General features: G+C 34.9%; 1 protein-coding gene across 1 annotated transcript; it reads right to left on the minus strand.

Moving 5' to 3' along the window:
* Nucleotides 1-249: 249 nt before the first annotated feature.
* On the minus strand, nucleotides 250-15578 carry LOC126816459 (sodium-coupled neutral amino acid transporter 7). The gene is made up of 9 exons (XM_050543060.2): nucleotides 15309-15578; nucleotides 13959-14080; nucleotides 8263-8461; nucleotides 7717-7858; nucleotides 5550-5648; nucleotides 4502-4559; nucleotides 3318-3577; nucleotides 2790-2989; nucleotides 250-1806 (listed from the first exon to the last, which is right to left on the minus strand). The coding sequence occupies exons 1-9, from the start codon at nucleotides 15439-15441 to the stop codon at nucleotides 1604-1606; spliced, it is 1416 nt and encodes a 471-aa protein (XP_050399017.2). The 5' UTR covers nucleotides 15442-15578; the 3' UTR covers nucleotides 250-1603.
* Between the last annotated feature and the right edge of the window lie 141 nt (nucleotides 15579-15719).

The raw sequence follows: 15719 nt of genomic DNA on the forward strand, positions 1-15719 counted from the left end.
TATCTGACGATAAAAACAGTGTTATAGTCTCTTTTGTTTATCTACTTTAATATTTATTTAGTTAAGAACACTTCCGTATTCTTGTTGGATGCGGATTCTACACAAGTTTAAGATTAATCTGGGCTTACTGGTGTTAACACTGGAACGTAAAATCAGTTATATCTCAACAAAGACTTTATGAATAGACGTAGAGTTTTCAAGCAAGATAGACTGATATCCCACCCAAACAAATCATAACGTAAAATTAAATGAAATTGACACTTTTATTTTTGCCCCAAATCAAAGGGGTCTTGCCGTTTTAATAATTCATACATGATCAAAAATACTATATAAATAATGTGATTTACATTTTAGAAAGACAATGTGGCATGATGAACAAAACGTTTAGTCACAATCAACCAGACCCCAAATATAACCATAGAAAGTTTAATATATGTAACTTGTGAACCAGGTGCTTCCCCTCTCCCCTTATCATTCTTTGTTTAGGTGGGATTTAGTAACTGGATGAGAATAACACATGACACAATCATATGTAATACAAGTTATTTCAGCGACGTTTCCAAATGATTATCTCTGGTTATAGATGTTTGTCTTTGTTCCAGGTTTTGTATATATATATATCTTCATTGCACGATGGTTGTCATTCTTTGCTTGATTATGACGTGAGAACCCTCATCGAATCGTCGCTGAAATAAACTCTTCAACTTGTATTCCATATAATTGTGTCATGTGTTACTTATCATTCTGTTTTTATGAAACATGTAACATTGATCATTTTGTCTGTTGGGATGAGGTAGCTGATAAAATTAAACATTATAAACAGGTATGCATTAAAAATCACCACTGACACTTCCTAGAACCACCCCCAGCCCCACCCCTATAACCAAATATCCCTAGAAACCCCCTCCTCATTAAACAAATATCATGCATACGCCACCGTTCAATAATTTCTTAATGGTGGAACAAACTCCCTCCATATATGTATATTTTGTTGTGAGGATAAAGGGAGGGTGTTCAAATGATTGCCCCACCCCACCCATATAGTATTCTCAATTGGGTCATATTTACTCGTCTCGACAGAATGTTAAAAATGAACAAAATTATTTATATTGGGGAAATCATTGCTAAAACCAAAATAATTAAGTCTCATAAACAATTTTGGAAAACAGCTCTCAAGGTCCATTGTTAATTTAAACATGTATATTTTTTTGAACATGGAAAACAGCTCTTACTGTTAATTTTTAGTCCTTTAGAGCTCTTGATAATAAATAGCAACTCAATTCTTTGCAAAACAGTTCTCAGTGTCCATTGTTAATTTGAACATGTATATTTATGGGAAACAGTTCTCTGGTTCCATTGTTAATTTGAACATGTATATTTATGGGAAACAGTTCTCAGGGTCTCTTGTTAATTTGAACATGTATATTTCTGGGAAACAGTTCTCGGGAACCATTGTTAATTAAAACGTATATTTCTGGGAAACAGTTCTCGGGTTCCATTGTTAATTTGAACATGTATATTTATGGGAAACAGTTCTCAGGGTCTCTTGTTAATTTGAACATGCATATTTCTGGGAAACAGTTCTTGGGGAACATTGTTAATTTCAACATGTATATTTTGAAGTATCTGCTTTGGTTCCATGAATATCTTTCTGTATAGCTTGACATAAAGTCAAACCAGTAATAAACGCCCCTAATGTTATAAACGCGAACGAAAAATATATCAAAAACTTGATTCGTTTCGAGTTGGGTTGGAATTCTGGACCTGCAGCTTGTTTATCTAACATCGATTTCAACAAACACATACCTTTAAAAAATAAATAAAAATAAAATTTAATTAAATATTTTGACAAATATCATTAGTGTTGAATAAATGATTATTATACAAACTTTTTTGATAAACAGGATTTTAACGAGCTATGTATGAGTCAAATGTCAGGTTTTCAGCTGATTTTATGCCAATTATTTAATAATTCATAGATCTGTAGTTCTATAATAAACTTGTGGGATGAGTAATAAATGAAATGGGGTTTAACGTCCCACTGTTCTACTCCTATACTGGGCTAATGAAGACGGGAGGGATGAGTAATAGCTATAACACCCAGAACAGTTAAATAATTTTGGAAATTTGAATATTATTCACCACATCCTGATGTCCGATTGGACATATTCCTGCACAGACGTTTGTAAAATAGGTTAGGACATGATTGTCTGGCATATACGGGCGAAATAGCATCCATGGAGTAAACTTAAAGGAGCTAATATTTGGGATCTAGAAATTGAAACAAATGGGTCGCAACACATATGATAATGTAATATGAATGTATATAAACTGATTTACATTCAATCATTTCTGTTTTGCTGTAATTTCTAATCAGTTATGTTCGGCGAAATAAGCCAGAAGTCTCAATTGAATGACAATCTTTAGCATCTGGTTAAACCGATGGTATTTATTGCGCATGCTCTCCAGATAAGTATATAGCGTCACCATTTGACATGACTTGTGGAATATGTCTAGCCTCGTTCTTTGAGTCCCTTGTTCCAAATGGTGCTGAAACGCATTGTGGTATACGATTCGTGCACCAATGGTAAAATGTTTATTTTGTCTTAAATATTGGATATCAGAAGCCCATCTTTTCCCTGTAAGATCACAAGACCAATGTTGATTTGAATTGACAAATAATTCGTGTTTCAAATGTCGAAGACTGTGGATGATATTGAGTTAGAGACTTAGCTACTTTAAGTCATTGAAGGGAAGAGTATAGTATTTTTTAATGCTCACTCACTTACCTGGGAATAAAAATATAAATAAGGCAGCAAAGGCTCCAAGAAGTTGAATGACTACGCCTATATTTGGTATAAATATTGCTAATGCCACGGTGATCGTAAACCATATTAACGTTACGACAATCCGCATCTTTCTTTCTCGTTGTTCAATAATCTCTGGTGTTAATTTTAAAGCGCTATTCCACACAGAATCAAAAGCAGCTCTGAAAAAAAAAAGAGAAATGTCTTAAAAGAAATGAAAAGTGGTTTAACATCCGTCTTTTCTGCACCAACCAACTGGACTAAAGAAAGAGGGAGACAAATAGGGTTTAACGTCCACTCGACACAAACCAGGTCATTTCGGAACTATCATATGGTTCAATTTTATTTCAATAACTGGCTTGCGTGCAGGGGTCTTTAGCAGTGGGAGCAGCCATCAAAAGCTATAAACACTTTATTGAGAACGAGACGACTTAACATGTAGTTGTAATTTCAAACACGAAGAAAACACAACAAATAGGCCAGTATTACTACAAGGACTCGACAACTTACCTCCCACAAAATAATAAAATCGGATATGTTGTATATGTTTTTACTGCTATTAATACTACGGCTATAATGACTGTGACATCGGGGTCAAAGGATATGAGAATATCACTAGCTATTCCGTGTCCAAACTGTAAATATCCTAGAGTAGCTGTCACAGTATAACATAAAACACACAACACCATCGCTAGAGACACAGTTTTAGAAAACTCTTTTAAATTTCTTTTTTCCATACAGGAATAAATAGGAATAATGCTCACGTGGCACTGAAATTCAAACAAACATCAAATATTAGTTTTTTACTTTTTAATTTCTCATTAAAAGAGCCTTACCTGTCAGCACCAACCAGGCGAAAGAAGACGGGCAATAAATCAAATGAAATGGGGTTTAATGTCCTACTGTTGTGCGCCGACTGGGCTAATGAAGACAGGCAATAAATGAAATGAAATGGAGTTTAACGTCCTACTGTTCTGCTCAGATTGGACTAATGAAGACGAGCATACGCCATAGAGTGTGCTATGAGGGAAATTTTGCCTGGGCAGTGGCACTAAGGCCAACTCTTATATCGAATTCCATCTGCCAAGAGATCTCTACGTGCACGCCAATATGTACAAGGGACCTCGTTTTTTTTGTCCCATCCGAATGACTAGATAGCTGTCCTTGTCAGGCCCTCCATCCTGCACCACTGATAAGGGGAAACCACGTCGGAAGATCCCTATAAACTTTCTTGGATCGAACAATAAGTCATGCAGTGTGCTGTGAGGGAAGTTTTGCCCCGAAACAGCATCTCTGTCGACACTTCATTGAATTCCAACTGAAATGAGATCTTTTACATGCACTGAAACATACTGTATATTATACAAGAGCTAAATCTGCCTATTGCAGGTTTTTCTTTAGGCCTGAAATGTTAATTAGACATTAATTAACTTATCCAGATCATAATCAACTCTCGATGTCAACGGATATCTCTGATATTAAGTAGATTAGAATGGTTCAGCCATATTTTGATTTAATTTAAAAAATGGAGAAACGAGGCTTAGCTTTGAACAACCAGTACAGTGGTTGCAATTAATGCAAACCTTCAAAGGCTAATATCTTCGCTCGCAATACAGTAATTTGAATGAAATTTTCAATATATTCATTTTGCATTATCTATTTTCGAACTATTATAGCAAGAATGGCAAACCAACCTGATAAGCAAAACATATATCTGGTACTACTAGAAATATATCCATCCAAGAATCTGGTCTGAAAATAAAATAATCTATGAATCTTTAAATTGTTTAACTGGCATTTAGTAATTGAAATGTAAGTAGAGAGAGAGAAATGGGGTTTAATGTCCACTTGACACAAACTAGGTCATATCGGGACTAACATATGGTTCAATTCTATTTCAATAATTCGCTTGCGAGGAAACCGGGGGACCCGGAGAAAACCCATACCCCTTGTGAAATACAAGTAGGGAATCGAAACAACGCCACTTGACTCAATGACAGACCTTACATGTATGAGGTCCTGTGTATTCATTGGCGTGCACTTAAAAGATCCCTTGGCAGTTGGAATTCAATATAAGAGTAGGCCACAGTGCCGCTGCCTGGGCAAAATTTCACTGTATGGCATGTGCATGTCTTCATTAGCCCAGTCAGAGCAGAACAGTAAGACGTTAAACCCCATTTCTATAAAGTAAATTACTCTGAACAAAGTAAATTACTCTGAACAAAGTAAATTACTCTGAACAAAGTAAATTACTCTGAACAAAGGTAACTAATTTAAGAATAGGAGTTTTCAAACATTGTATTTGAGAAGTGTGAGAGTTTGTAAGATTCAATAAGTAGATGAATATGATATGGTATTTTTAACTCCATACCAAGACTGAATGTGGTTGGTTCTTTAGATTAAAAATAATATTACTACTTTCACATAACTCGGATCTTGTGTAAAACATATTACTTTGTTTTAACCTAACTTTCATTGAGTCAACTGGCGTGGTTTCGATTCCCCGGTTGTACGTGACCAGGAGTAGGGTCACCTGTCTAACCTCGTGGGTTTTCTCCGGGTGCTCCGGTTTCCTCCCACTGCCAAAACCCATACGTGCAAATTGAACCATATTTTAGTTCCGAAATGACCTAGTTTGTATAAAATACCTTACTTTGTTTTAACATAAGTTGGTTTACCACTTGGATCTTATTTTGTTTTAACATAAGTTAGTTTAACACTATTTTGTATAAAATACCTTACTTTGTTTTAACATAAGTTGGTTTATCACTTGGATCTTGTATAAAATACTTGACAGCCACCATAACCATTACATATAAAATACCAGCCACGCCTACAAAACTGAAACAAAAATAGGACAACTATTTAAAACATTCAGGGTCCTCTGTAGACGATATAAATATAGATTCAGATTTTTATATGGCCGTCATGATCAATCTAAGGTTGTTTTAACTAAAATTTAAGTCCATTTTGACCAAAGTTTTGAGCCGTTTCAGTTTAAGGGCTTTTTGTCTGTAACCCATATAAATAAGTCATGTTCATGTTCCTGAAGCAACGATCGCGAGTTTTACAACATCTAACCGTTGCTTCAATACTGGGCAATTCCCAAACTTTTGCACTCGTTGTGTTTACATGTGACTAATTAGCATTGTCCAATCAGAGGTCGTCACACATAACACAGTGTAAACAAATATGGCGGACTCCTTTGAAACTCTTTGTTTATCACATATATCTATGGTTGATCAGGTATGATTTCCAGCAACCTTGACATTGATCGAACCTTGAACTTTGCAACTCGATTGTCACATGTAGACATTTTAGCTATAAGCGCGAGATTTGATAATCATAACAATATTTTTAATGAAGGAATCTGATAGGATCACAAGCTGGGCTTGTAGCCAATCGAAAGTTGTGCCAAAATATGTGGGGTATTACGTAAAGGGCTTGATAAGATGTACGTAGTTAAGGCGAGATTAAGCCTTCTATTGAAGATGCTATAAGTTTAGCTAGAATCCATGATAAACATACATTATATAAGAGATAAATCTACCCATTGCAGGGAGGTTGGATGGCCGAATGGTTAGCCGAATGGTTAGCACGTGCGCGTTGTATCATAAGGTCTGTCATTGAGTCAACTGGCGTGGTTTCGATTCCCCGGATGTACATGACAAGGGGTTGGGTCGCCTGTCCAACCGCATGGGTTTTCTCTGGGTCCTCCGGTTTCCCCCCACTGCTAAAGACCCCACGCGCAAGCGAATTATTGAAATAAAATTGAATCATATGTTAGTCCTGAAATGACCTAGTTTGAGTCGAGTTGACGTTAAACCCCATTTCTCCCTCTCCCTCTACCCATTGCAGATCTTTTTCTGGCTTCAAATGTTATATAAATTATCATTAACTTGACAGGCCTATACTCAACTCTCTAGATCATCAGATGGCTGAGATATTGAATGGTTTAGAACACTAGCACCATATAACAGTTTAACCTTAAATGACAAGCCCATAATCAACTCTCTAGACCACTGGATGGCTGAGATATTGAATGGTTTAGAACACTAGCACCATATAACAGTTTAACCTTAAATGACAAGCCCATAATCAACTCTCTAGACCACTGGATGGCTGAGATATTGAATGGATTACAACACTCTCACCATTTAATAATCTAAAAATAAAACAAATAACCAAGACTTTGATTTATTATCTTGGCAATGGTTCTAATCTAACAATTAAGACCATATTGTCCAAACTTCCAACACTTATAACTCTGCTCAGAAATTTTCAAAATGGAAACAGGAAAAGGGTACGGCAACACTCCCTTAGAGAGTAATTAAATCTGGACAGGCTGATACATCTGCGAGGAGACTGGATCAAAAGATGATACTGGCGGGGCGGAGTAGTAAAATAAAATTAAAGAATCCCATGCGGGGCGGAGTAGTAAAATAAAATTAAAGAATCCCCGCTCAACAGAATACACAACAGACTTGTAGAAGTAAAAGATCGTTTAATGGGTCAACGTTTCGGGTGAAATATCTTGATAAAGGGTATTTCACCCAAAACATCGACCCATTAAACGAACGATCTTTTACTTCTACAAGTCTGTTGTGTATTATGTTGAGCGGGGATTCTTTAATTTTATTAAATTTTCAATATATTCATTTCTCATTATCTATTTTTGAAGTATTATAGTAAAAATGGCCAATTTGTTTTATCTAAATCTTACATAATCAATCTAATTAAAACACAGATGCTATTTCGTTTCATTTTTTTTAAAGTTCAAAATTTTGTTTTACTTGGGTTCATTACAGTAGTGTAGGGCATTGAAAGTATAAAAAAGATGAAATGAAATATAGATTTATATTTTAATCCGATTGATAATCAGATATAATAAATGTTATAAAATAATTACCTGGCATATTTTAAAAAATCAATTCTTTTAGGAAAACAGAGTGGTAAAATAAATAGGAGTGAAGTGACGGCTATGATAAAACTTCTATCCATATAAACTGGGGTGTCATGACAATAAGTTTCTTTACTTACAAACAAAAAAACTGAAATAACAAGATTCACTAATATTACATTTTCATAAAATTAGCAAAAGTTGTTCAGTTAATAAAAAGAAACTCCATGTATTTTTGAAATCATAGATGGCAGCACACTTCTTCATTCTATGCAGTGCAATTCGGTAAATAATACATAAATAGACAAGAACAGCTGTCTAACCATTCAGATGGGACAAAAAACTGAGGTCCCATGTATACAATGGCGTGCACATAAAATATCCCTTGGCAGTTGGAATTCGATATAAGAGTAGGCCATAGTGCCGCTGCCTGGGCAAAATTTCCCTCATAGCACACTGTACGCTTGTCTTCATTAGTCCAGATGGAGCAGAATAGTTGGACGTTAATCCCCATTTCATTTCATTTCATTTTTGTAGATATTTACAAAAACTTACATTCCTCCCACTGGTCACCAATAATAATCAGAAAGGTTATACACGTCCCAAAACAATACAAAAGAAGGCAAATGGCCGCCCCAGTCTGAGCCTTCTTTCCACAAACTGATAAAACTACATCTTGATATGTTGACGCTTGTTTTAAATCAGAACAGTAGGCCAATATCATGATGGCCGCCACGATGAACACAAGAAATATCTGAAAAATAATAAAATACAGAATAGGTATTAATGTCTTGTCATTAAATTACTCGCTTTGAAGATCTATATGTTGTTTTTTGAAGCCAACTGAGGATTTTAAGATTAACTGGTTTATTGCCTATACTAGGGATTATGTTAGGATAACTCCCTATAACACTATTGTTTTATGCCTCAAAAACTGAATTCGCTAATCACTATGAGGAGTCAGTATTGAGCTCTGTTTTTCAGAAATTGGGTCGTTTTTGCTCCTTTCCCGTTCATAATTGCGCCAGGAGTCATGGTGGCTCAGTGAGAAAGACTTGGCTCGCTAGCCTGGAGGTTCCGTGTTCAATCCCTGTGTTGACTGAGAAAGTTCATCAGAATCTTTCCGGCGAGGTTCCCCCTTTTCAGACGTGCAGGACAGAGGGCATGGCAATAGATAATATATAGTCGTTTCGATGGGATAAAAACAAAGGTGCTATGTACACATTGGCATGCACGTAAAAGAACCCTTGACAGTTGAAATTTGATATAAGAGTAGGCTTTTGTGCCACTGTTCATGCAAAATTTCCCTCATAGCACACGTATTCCCGTCTTCATTAGCCCAGTCGGCGCAGAAAAGTAGGACGTTAAATCCCATTTTATGTCATTTCATAACTGCGCCATTCATTGAATAAACCAAACAAGGGATCTCGATTATTTCAAATCATCCCAAATCATCTAATTTGTACTTGTGTCCAGTCTAAAGTTGGCTGATTAATTTTGATAATGAGTGTTCAATTTAGGTTTTACTTCCAGTTCCACCTAAGGTGAAATCGCAGATTAAAATATGGTGCAATATAAAAGTTACAATTGACAATTAGAAACATTTAGCAAACAAAACAATAACTACAGGGAACTAGCAAGATGAAAGATGCAATATATAAATAACAATTAGAAACCATTTAGCAGACAAAACAATAACTACAGGGAACTAACAAGATGAAAGATACAATATATAAATAACAATTAGAAACCATTTAGCAGACAAAACAATAACTACAGGGAACTAACAAGATGAAAGATACAATATATAAATAACAATTAGAAACCATTTAGCAAATAAAACAATAACTACAGGGAATTAACAAGATGAAAGATACAATATATAAATAACAATTGGAAACCATTTAGCAAACAAAACAATAACTACAGGGAATTAACAAGATGAATAAGACTAACAACATAAAGGTAAGAATTTGAAAGGGTGGTATATTTAATTAACACCAAGGAAAGATACTATAACCCCTATTACCCCTGTGTATAGTATTATGTATTACAGCATACTGTGTATTGATAGATAATCAAAAGTGTGATATAAGCACTTATACCACCCCCTAGTGAGTTGTGTATCCTGTGAATCAAACACCTTCAATACACAAGTAATTAAGAAGGTGATATATACACTGTATATACACCTACATGTACAATATACTAACTGTGTTACATGTGTGTATTATAAATAATAACCTATGTGATCTGGTATACAAGTTATTAAGGTGATATTTGTAAAAAACACAGGTTGTCAAGTTAGTCCCCCATCCTGTCATACATACGGCATGCTTTGTATTTATTACTTATACATAAATTATGCAAGGGCTAAATCTGTCTATTGTAGGTCTTTCTTTATTAATTAGACATTAATTCACTTAAACCGATCATAATTATTTTGAAAATTAATTAAACGTAATAATGGATAAACAAGACTTTATTTTTTATTGTACGGACTTTAGTAATGATGATTGAGGCTAGCCTAAAATTAAAAAGCCAATATATAAATAACAATTAGAAAACATTTAGCAAATAAAACAATAACTACAGGGAATTAATAAGATGAAAGATCAGAGTGGAGCAATTTGACTGAAATTTTCAGCATATTCTAACGTTATTTATTTTTTCAATATTATAGTGAGAACTGCCAGCTCTTTATCTAATCTAATCTCCCATAATGTATCTTTAATTAGATGTGTCATACATAGTGGGCTGTTACATGTATGTATTCTAATTAATACTAGAACTGCGATGCAGTAATGACGGGTTTCACCGGTGCCACGTTACCCTAAACATGTCACTTCCGGTACCAATTAAACCATTAAACAGGTTTCCACATAAGCATTGCACACATCAAATAAAATGGACGCCGAATCAACCAAATCCAGCAATATCAATTCATTTTATACATTTGTTACATGTAAGTGTACAGTACTTCCGGTGATAATGAAAATGTTCAATTAGTTTTATGAAATCAGAAATGGCATAAGGCATCACATGGTGAAAATTTTATGTAAATCGAATAATAATTGCCACTTTTATAGACCAAAAACCTTGAAAAGTGACTTGTAGAAAATCGTCTATTTCTCTGCAACCGTACAAGTTAGAAACCATTTTCTGGTATCTGTATGATCGTATGGGTTCAATCTATTTGCTGATTGGAATCAAATATCATAATTTTAAAAACATTACAAATCAGACTCATTTGAATAAAATATCTGTTTTGAAGGCTAAAAATACAGTTTTTGCCAAAATGACGTTACTTCCGGTGATAATGAAAATCTTAAATTACTTGTATGAAATCGTAAATGGCATTAGGTATCACACAGTGAAAATTTCATGAAAATTGAATAATAATTGACACTTTTATGGACAAAAAACCTTGAAAAGTGACCTGTTGAAAATTGCCCATTTCTCCGCCACTGAACAAGTTAGAAACCATTTTGTGATATCTATATGATCGTATGGGTTCATTCTTTTAGTTGATTAGAATCAAATATCAAAATCTTAAACAAACAACAAATACGACTCATTTGAATAAATTATTTGTTTCGAAGGCTATAAATACAGTTTTTGTCCAAATTTCGTCATTTCCCGTGACATTGAAAATGTTAAATTGAGTTGAACTAGTCACAATTGACATTATGCATCAAATGGTTTCACTTCTATGAAAATCCGAAAATAATTGACTCTTTTACAGGCACAATAGTGTAAAGAGTGACTCATGCAAAATTGACCATTTCTCGGCAACTGCGCATATTACTAATTAATTTTCACATACATTCTCTCCGTATAGATTATTGCTACAAGTTTATGAAAGTTACGAAGTAATATTTTAAAATATGAAAACGCTGGATGGGTTGTAAATAGCTTAATTTTACACCTCTTTTCACCTTTTAATCGAAATAGCCTGAAAACGGAATCGAAATTAAAAAAACTGGGCCCAACATTTTGTGTGCTTTAAAGGGCGCACCCATTCAGTTATACCAGATTTGAAAAAAATAATATTTGCTTTCGAAAAGTGGTACATAACTGTCAAAATTGTAGTTTTTGGTAAAATTAAGCCACTTCCAGTGCCGACAGATAACTCTATCGGTAACAAAACAAATGGCAATTGAGACAACGGAGCATATGAACTTTGTTTTATACAAATCGAACAATAAATAATTAGTCTAGGACTGAAAAACTGAATTAGCCAATGGCGGCAAAGCAAAATTACTGAGACAAAAAAAAATCAGATTTTTGCGCAAGTCAGATGACTCCTCAATTTTGTGTAAAACACAACTAAAAAATATTCATAAATAAAAAAGTTTTTTGTAAAAATTTAAATTTTCTAAATTTGGCGCCTAATATCTGCGAAGATTTGCAGAAAATCAATAATCAAAAGTAGCGTAGCTATGTGCCCTGTCTCCGGCTATGCCAAAATGTATCGAAAGTTAAAATCCAATGATTATTGTTAAAATTACTGCAATATTTCTAAAAACGATAGCTTTGGTGATTTCGGACATTTCGCATTGTCGCAGAACGTTCAAAATAGCTTTATCCTCTAAGTCACACCCACTTTCCCAGAAAAACCGAAGAAATCGTAACGATTCGACAAGCAGTTGCTGAGATCTACTCAAAACAAAAGAAGAATAATAATAAGAAGAATAATAATTTTAACAAAAACAATAGTGTTTCACACAAGCTACATAGTGTGAAACCCTAATAAGGGGCGCCTGTCCAATCTCGTGGGTTTTCTCCAGGTCCCCAGGTTTCCTCCCACAGCTAAAGACCCCTACGTGCAAGCGAATTATTGAAATAAAACTAAACCCTATGTTAGACCCAAAATGACATAGTTTGTGTCAAGCGGACATTAAACTCCATTTCTCTATCTCTCTCTAAATAATATAATTGAATTATTACACAACAATACTGTTCTGTGAATTGTGGTTAGCCCTCTTTGACTGAAAAAAGGAGTCTGGGTGACTTTCATTCAATCAGTTTGAATAATTGAATTATTGATATCATACACAAAAACGTGGCCAAAACTTTCAAACCGGAAAAATGGAGTCTGGGTGAATGTTTCTTGCACTCAATTTCAACAAAAATGTTATGTAAGCAATCCACTGCAATACCCAGCCCCGAGTTCACAAAGCATTCTAAGACTTACAGATACATTATGAGAGATTAGATAAAGAGCTGACAGTTCTCGTTATAATAGTTAAAAACTAGATAATGTAAAGGTAATTTGTTCAGTCAAATTGGTCCACTATGAACCGAGATATCAGCTTTGTAAATTTCCGCCTAGCCTCGTTCATCATTACTAAAGTTAGTACGTTAAAAAGCATAGTCTCGATTATCCATTGTTTTGATTTAATTATCAATGAGCGTTTGCAGCATATAGGATTCTAATCCAGTCGATATCGAAGGCTAGCCTTGACATCGAGGGTTGATTATGGTCTGGATAAGTTAATTAATGTCTAATTAATAATTTAGATAAGATTTCAGGCCTAAAGAAAGACCTGCGATAGGCAGATTTAGCTCTTGCATAATGCATGTTTAAGTTAAGAAATTACTCAATCATTGTTTATGAGAAATATCTTTGATCCAGAAACACAAAACTTTGTGCATATTTTCTTATTAATGTATTGGATACATTAAAACAACAATTATTTTATGAAGGGCTATATTATTTGAGTTAAAATAAGATGAACAATTTTAAGTAAATTCCCACCTTAAGTTTGAGCATGCTTTGTAAACTCCAGGCCCTGACAAAGCATTCTCAGACTTAAGTTAAGAATTTACTCAACTTTCAATGAGAAATATCTTTGATCCAGAAACACCAAACTTTGCACATAGTTTCTTATTGATGTATTTGATACATTAAAACAACGATCATTTTATAAAGGGCTATATTTTGGTTAAAATAAGGTGAACAATTTTAAGTAAATTATTAACTTAAGTCTGAGAATGTTTTGTGAACTCGGGGCCAGGAAGCAGATGTTAATTGCCAGTTAGTCAGTCCGCGATCCATAGTCTATTAAACAGATTCACATAATGATCCCATCTCCTCTCTTCAGCCATCGCATCCCTTATCGTCATGACTGGGAGATTAACGAAAGCTATCACAATATCACAGACAAGATCTAAGAGAAGCAGAAACTTGCTCCTGTATATCTCATTCCCCCTGAGCAATATTTTTATTATAAAAGTTATAAACTTACAGATTGTATGCTTACGGCGACCACCACGCCTCCAGCTTGATCATAAGCAGCTGGAAAATTGAGCAATCCAGCACCAAGAGCTGCATTTACCACCAGAAACGCTGAACTGAACCATGATGAACCTAAATATATATTAAATGTTCAATAATAGACAATGGTGCTGAATTATCAAACTAAACACCAACAGAAAACATCTGACAGCACCCAAAATAAGATTTGGTAAATACTAGAATTGGGGGGGGGGGGGGGCACAGCTGAACATTTGTGTAGCCAAGATTTCTTTTATTGGCATGCATGCCAATGTGTAGGCTACACAGTACCATACTTTGTTAAATCCAACGTCTTACTTAGTGAGCCACCACGGTTCCCAGCATCCGATGATCTAGAGAGATGATTAGGGGCTTGTAAGTGATGACTAAATATTACTGTTATGGTACATGTATGTAAAAAAATTTGTTCCTGGTTTTATGTATTCTTGATGTTTTAAAAGAGCCTAATGTAAAAGATTATCGTTATTATTTTATTATATTCATTACTTTATTTTAAAATAAATTTCACAATCTACATGGAGGATTAGAGAGAGAGAGAGAGGAATGGGGTTTAATGTTCACTTGACACAAACTAGGTCATTTTGGGACTAACATATGGTTCATTTTTATTTTATTAATTCGCTTGCGCATAGGGGTCTTTAGTAGTGGGAGGAAATTTGGAGAACCCGGAGAATACAAATGAGGTTGGACAGGCGCCCCTACTCCTTGTCACGTACAACCGTGGAATCAAAACCACACCAGTTGACTCAATGACAGACCTTATGATATAATGCGCTAACCATTCGGCCATCCAACCCCCTTGGAGGATTAGATTATTTATTAAATCTAATAGACCACACGAAGACATTCTAAAATTTGTTGTCAGTTATCATCAAACTTTCAATCAATTCCTGAATCAGCGAGCCACAGTGGCTAAGTGTGTAAGATGCTGGCTCGCTAGCCTGGAGGTCGAGTGTTTGATATCTAAATTTCATCAAGATTTTCCGACGTGGTTTCCCCTTGTCAGTGGTGCAGGACAGAGGGCCTGACAAGAACAGCTGTCTGGTCATTCAGATGATACAAAATACAGAGGTCTCATGTATACATTGGCGTGCACGTAAAAGATCCCTTGGCAGTTGGAATTCGATATGAAAGTAGGTCATAGTGTTGCTGCCCGCGCAAAATTTCCCTCATCGCACACATGGCGTATACCTGTCTTCATTAGCCCAGTCCGAGCAGAACAGTAGGGCGTTAAACCCCATTTTTTCATTTCATTTTTAATTCCAAAATGCTGAAGGACTGTCTGAATTATTTGTTATACCTGCTGTTTGTTGAACTGGTTGTTTGTCTCTACCTAAAACTTCAACAAGTTTCACCTGTTTTGGCAAAAGTGGATCATTTTCTGACGAAGAATTGGTAACTTGCCACTCGTAATCTGGATTCTGAACGGCCATTATCACGTAAAATAAATAATTAGACAAGGCGGCTGTAACTAGCCATTTAACGTGCAAGAATGAAAATTCAGGCTAAACGTAAAAAAATCAAAACAAAGTCATGGCCGCCATTTTGTGATCATGTGATCTCACCAATTAAATCGATAAATTTTGACCGAATTATTCCTAGTTTTTACTTTAAGTCCAACTTTGACAACACTTCAAAAATGTTTAAAAAATCGAATTATAACATATTTACATGCTAATTTTCATCTAAAATACTAATATTAATAAACATT

The sequence above is a fragment of the Patella vulgata genome, chromosome 3 (genome assembly GCF_932274485.2).
Source record: "Patella vulgata chromosome 3, xgPatVulg1.2, whole genome shotgun sequence".
Lineage (NCBI taxonomy): Eukaryota > Metazoa > Mollusca > Gastropoda > Patellidae > Patella > Patella vulgata.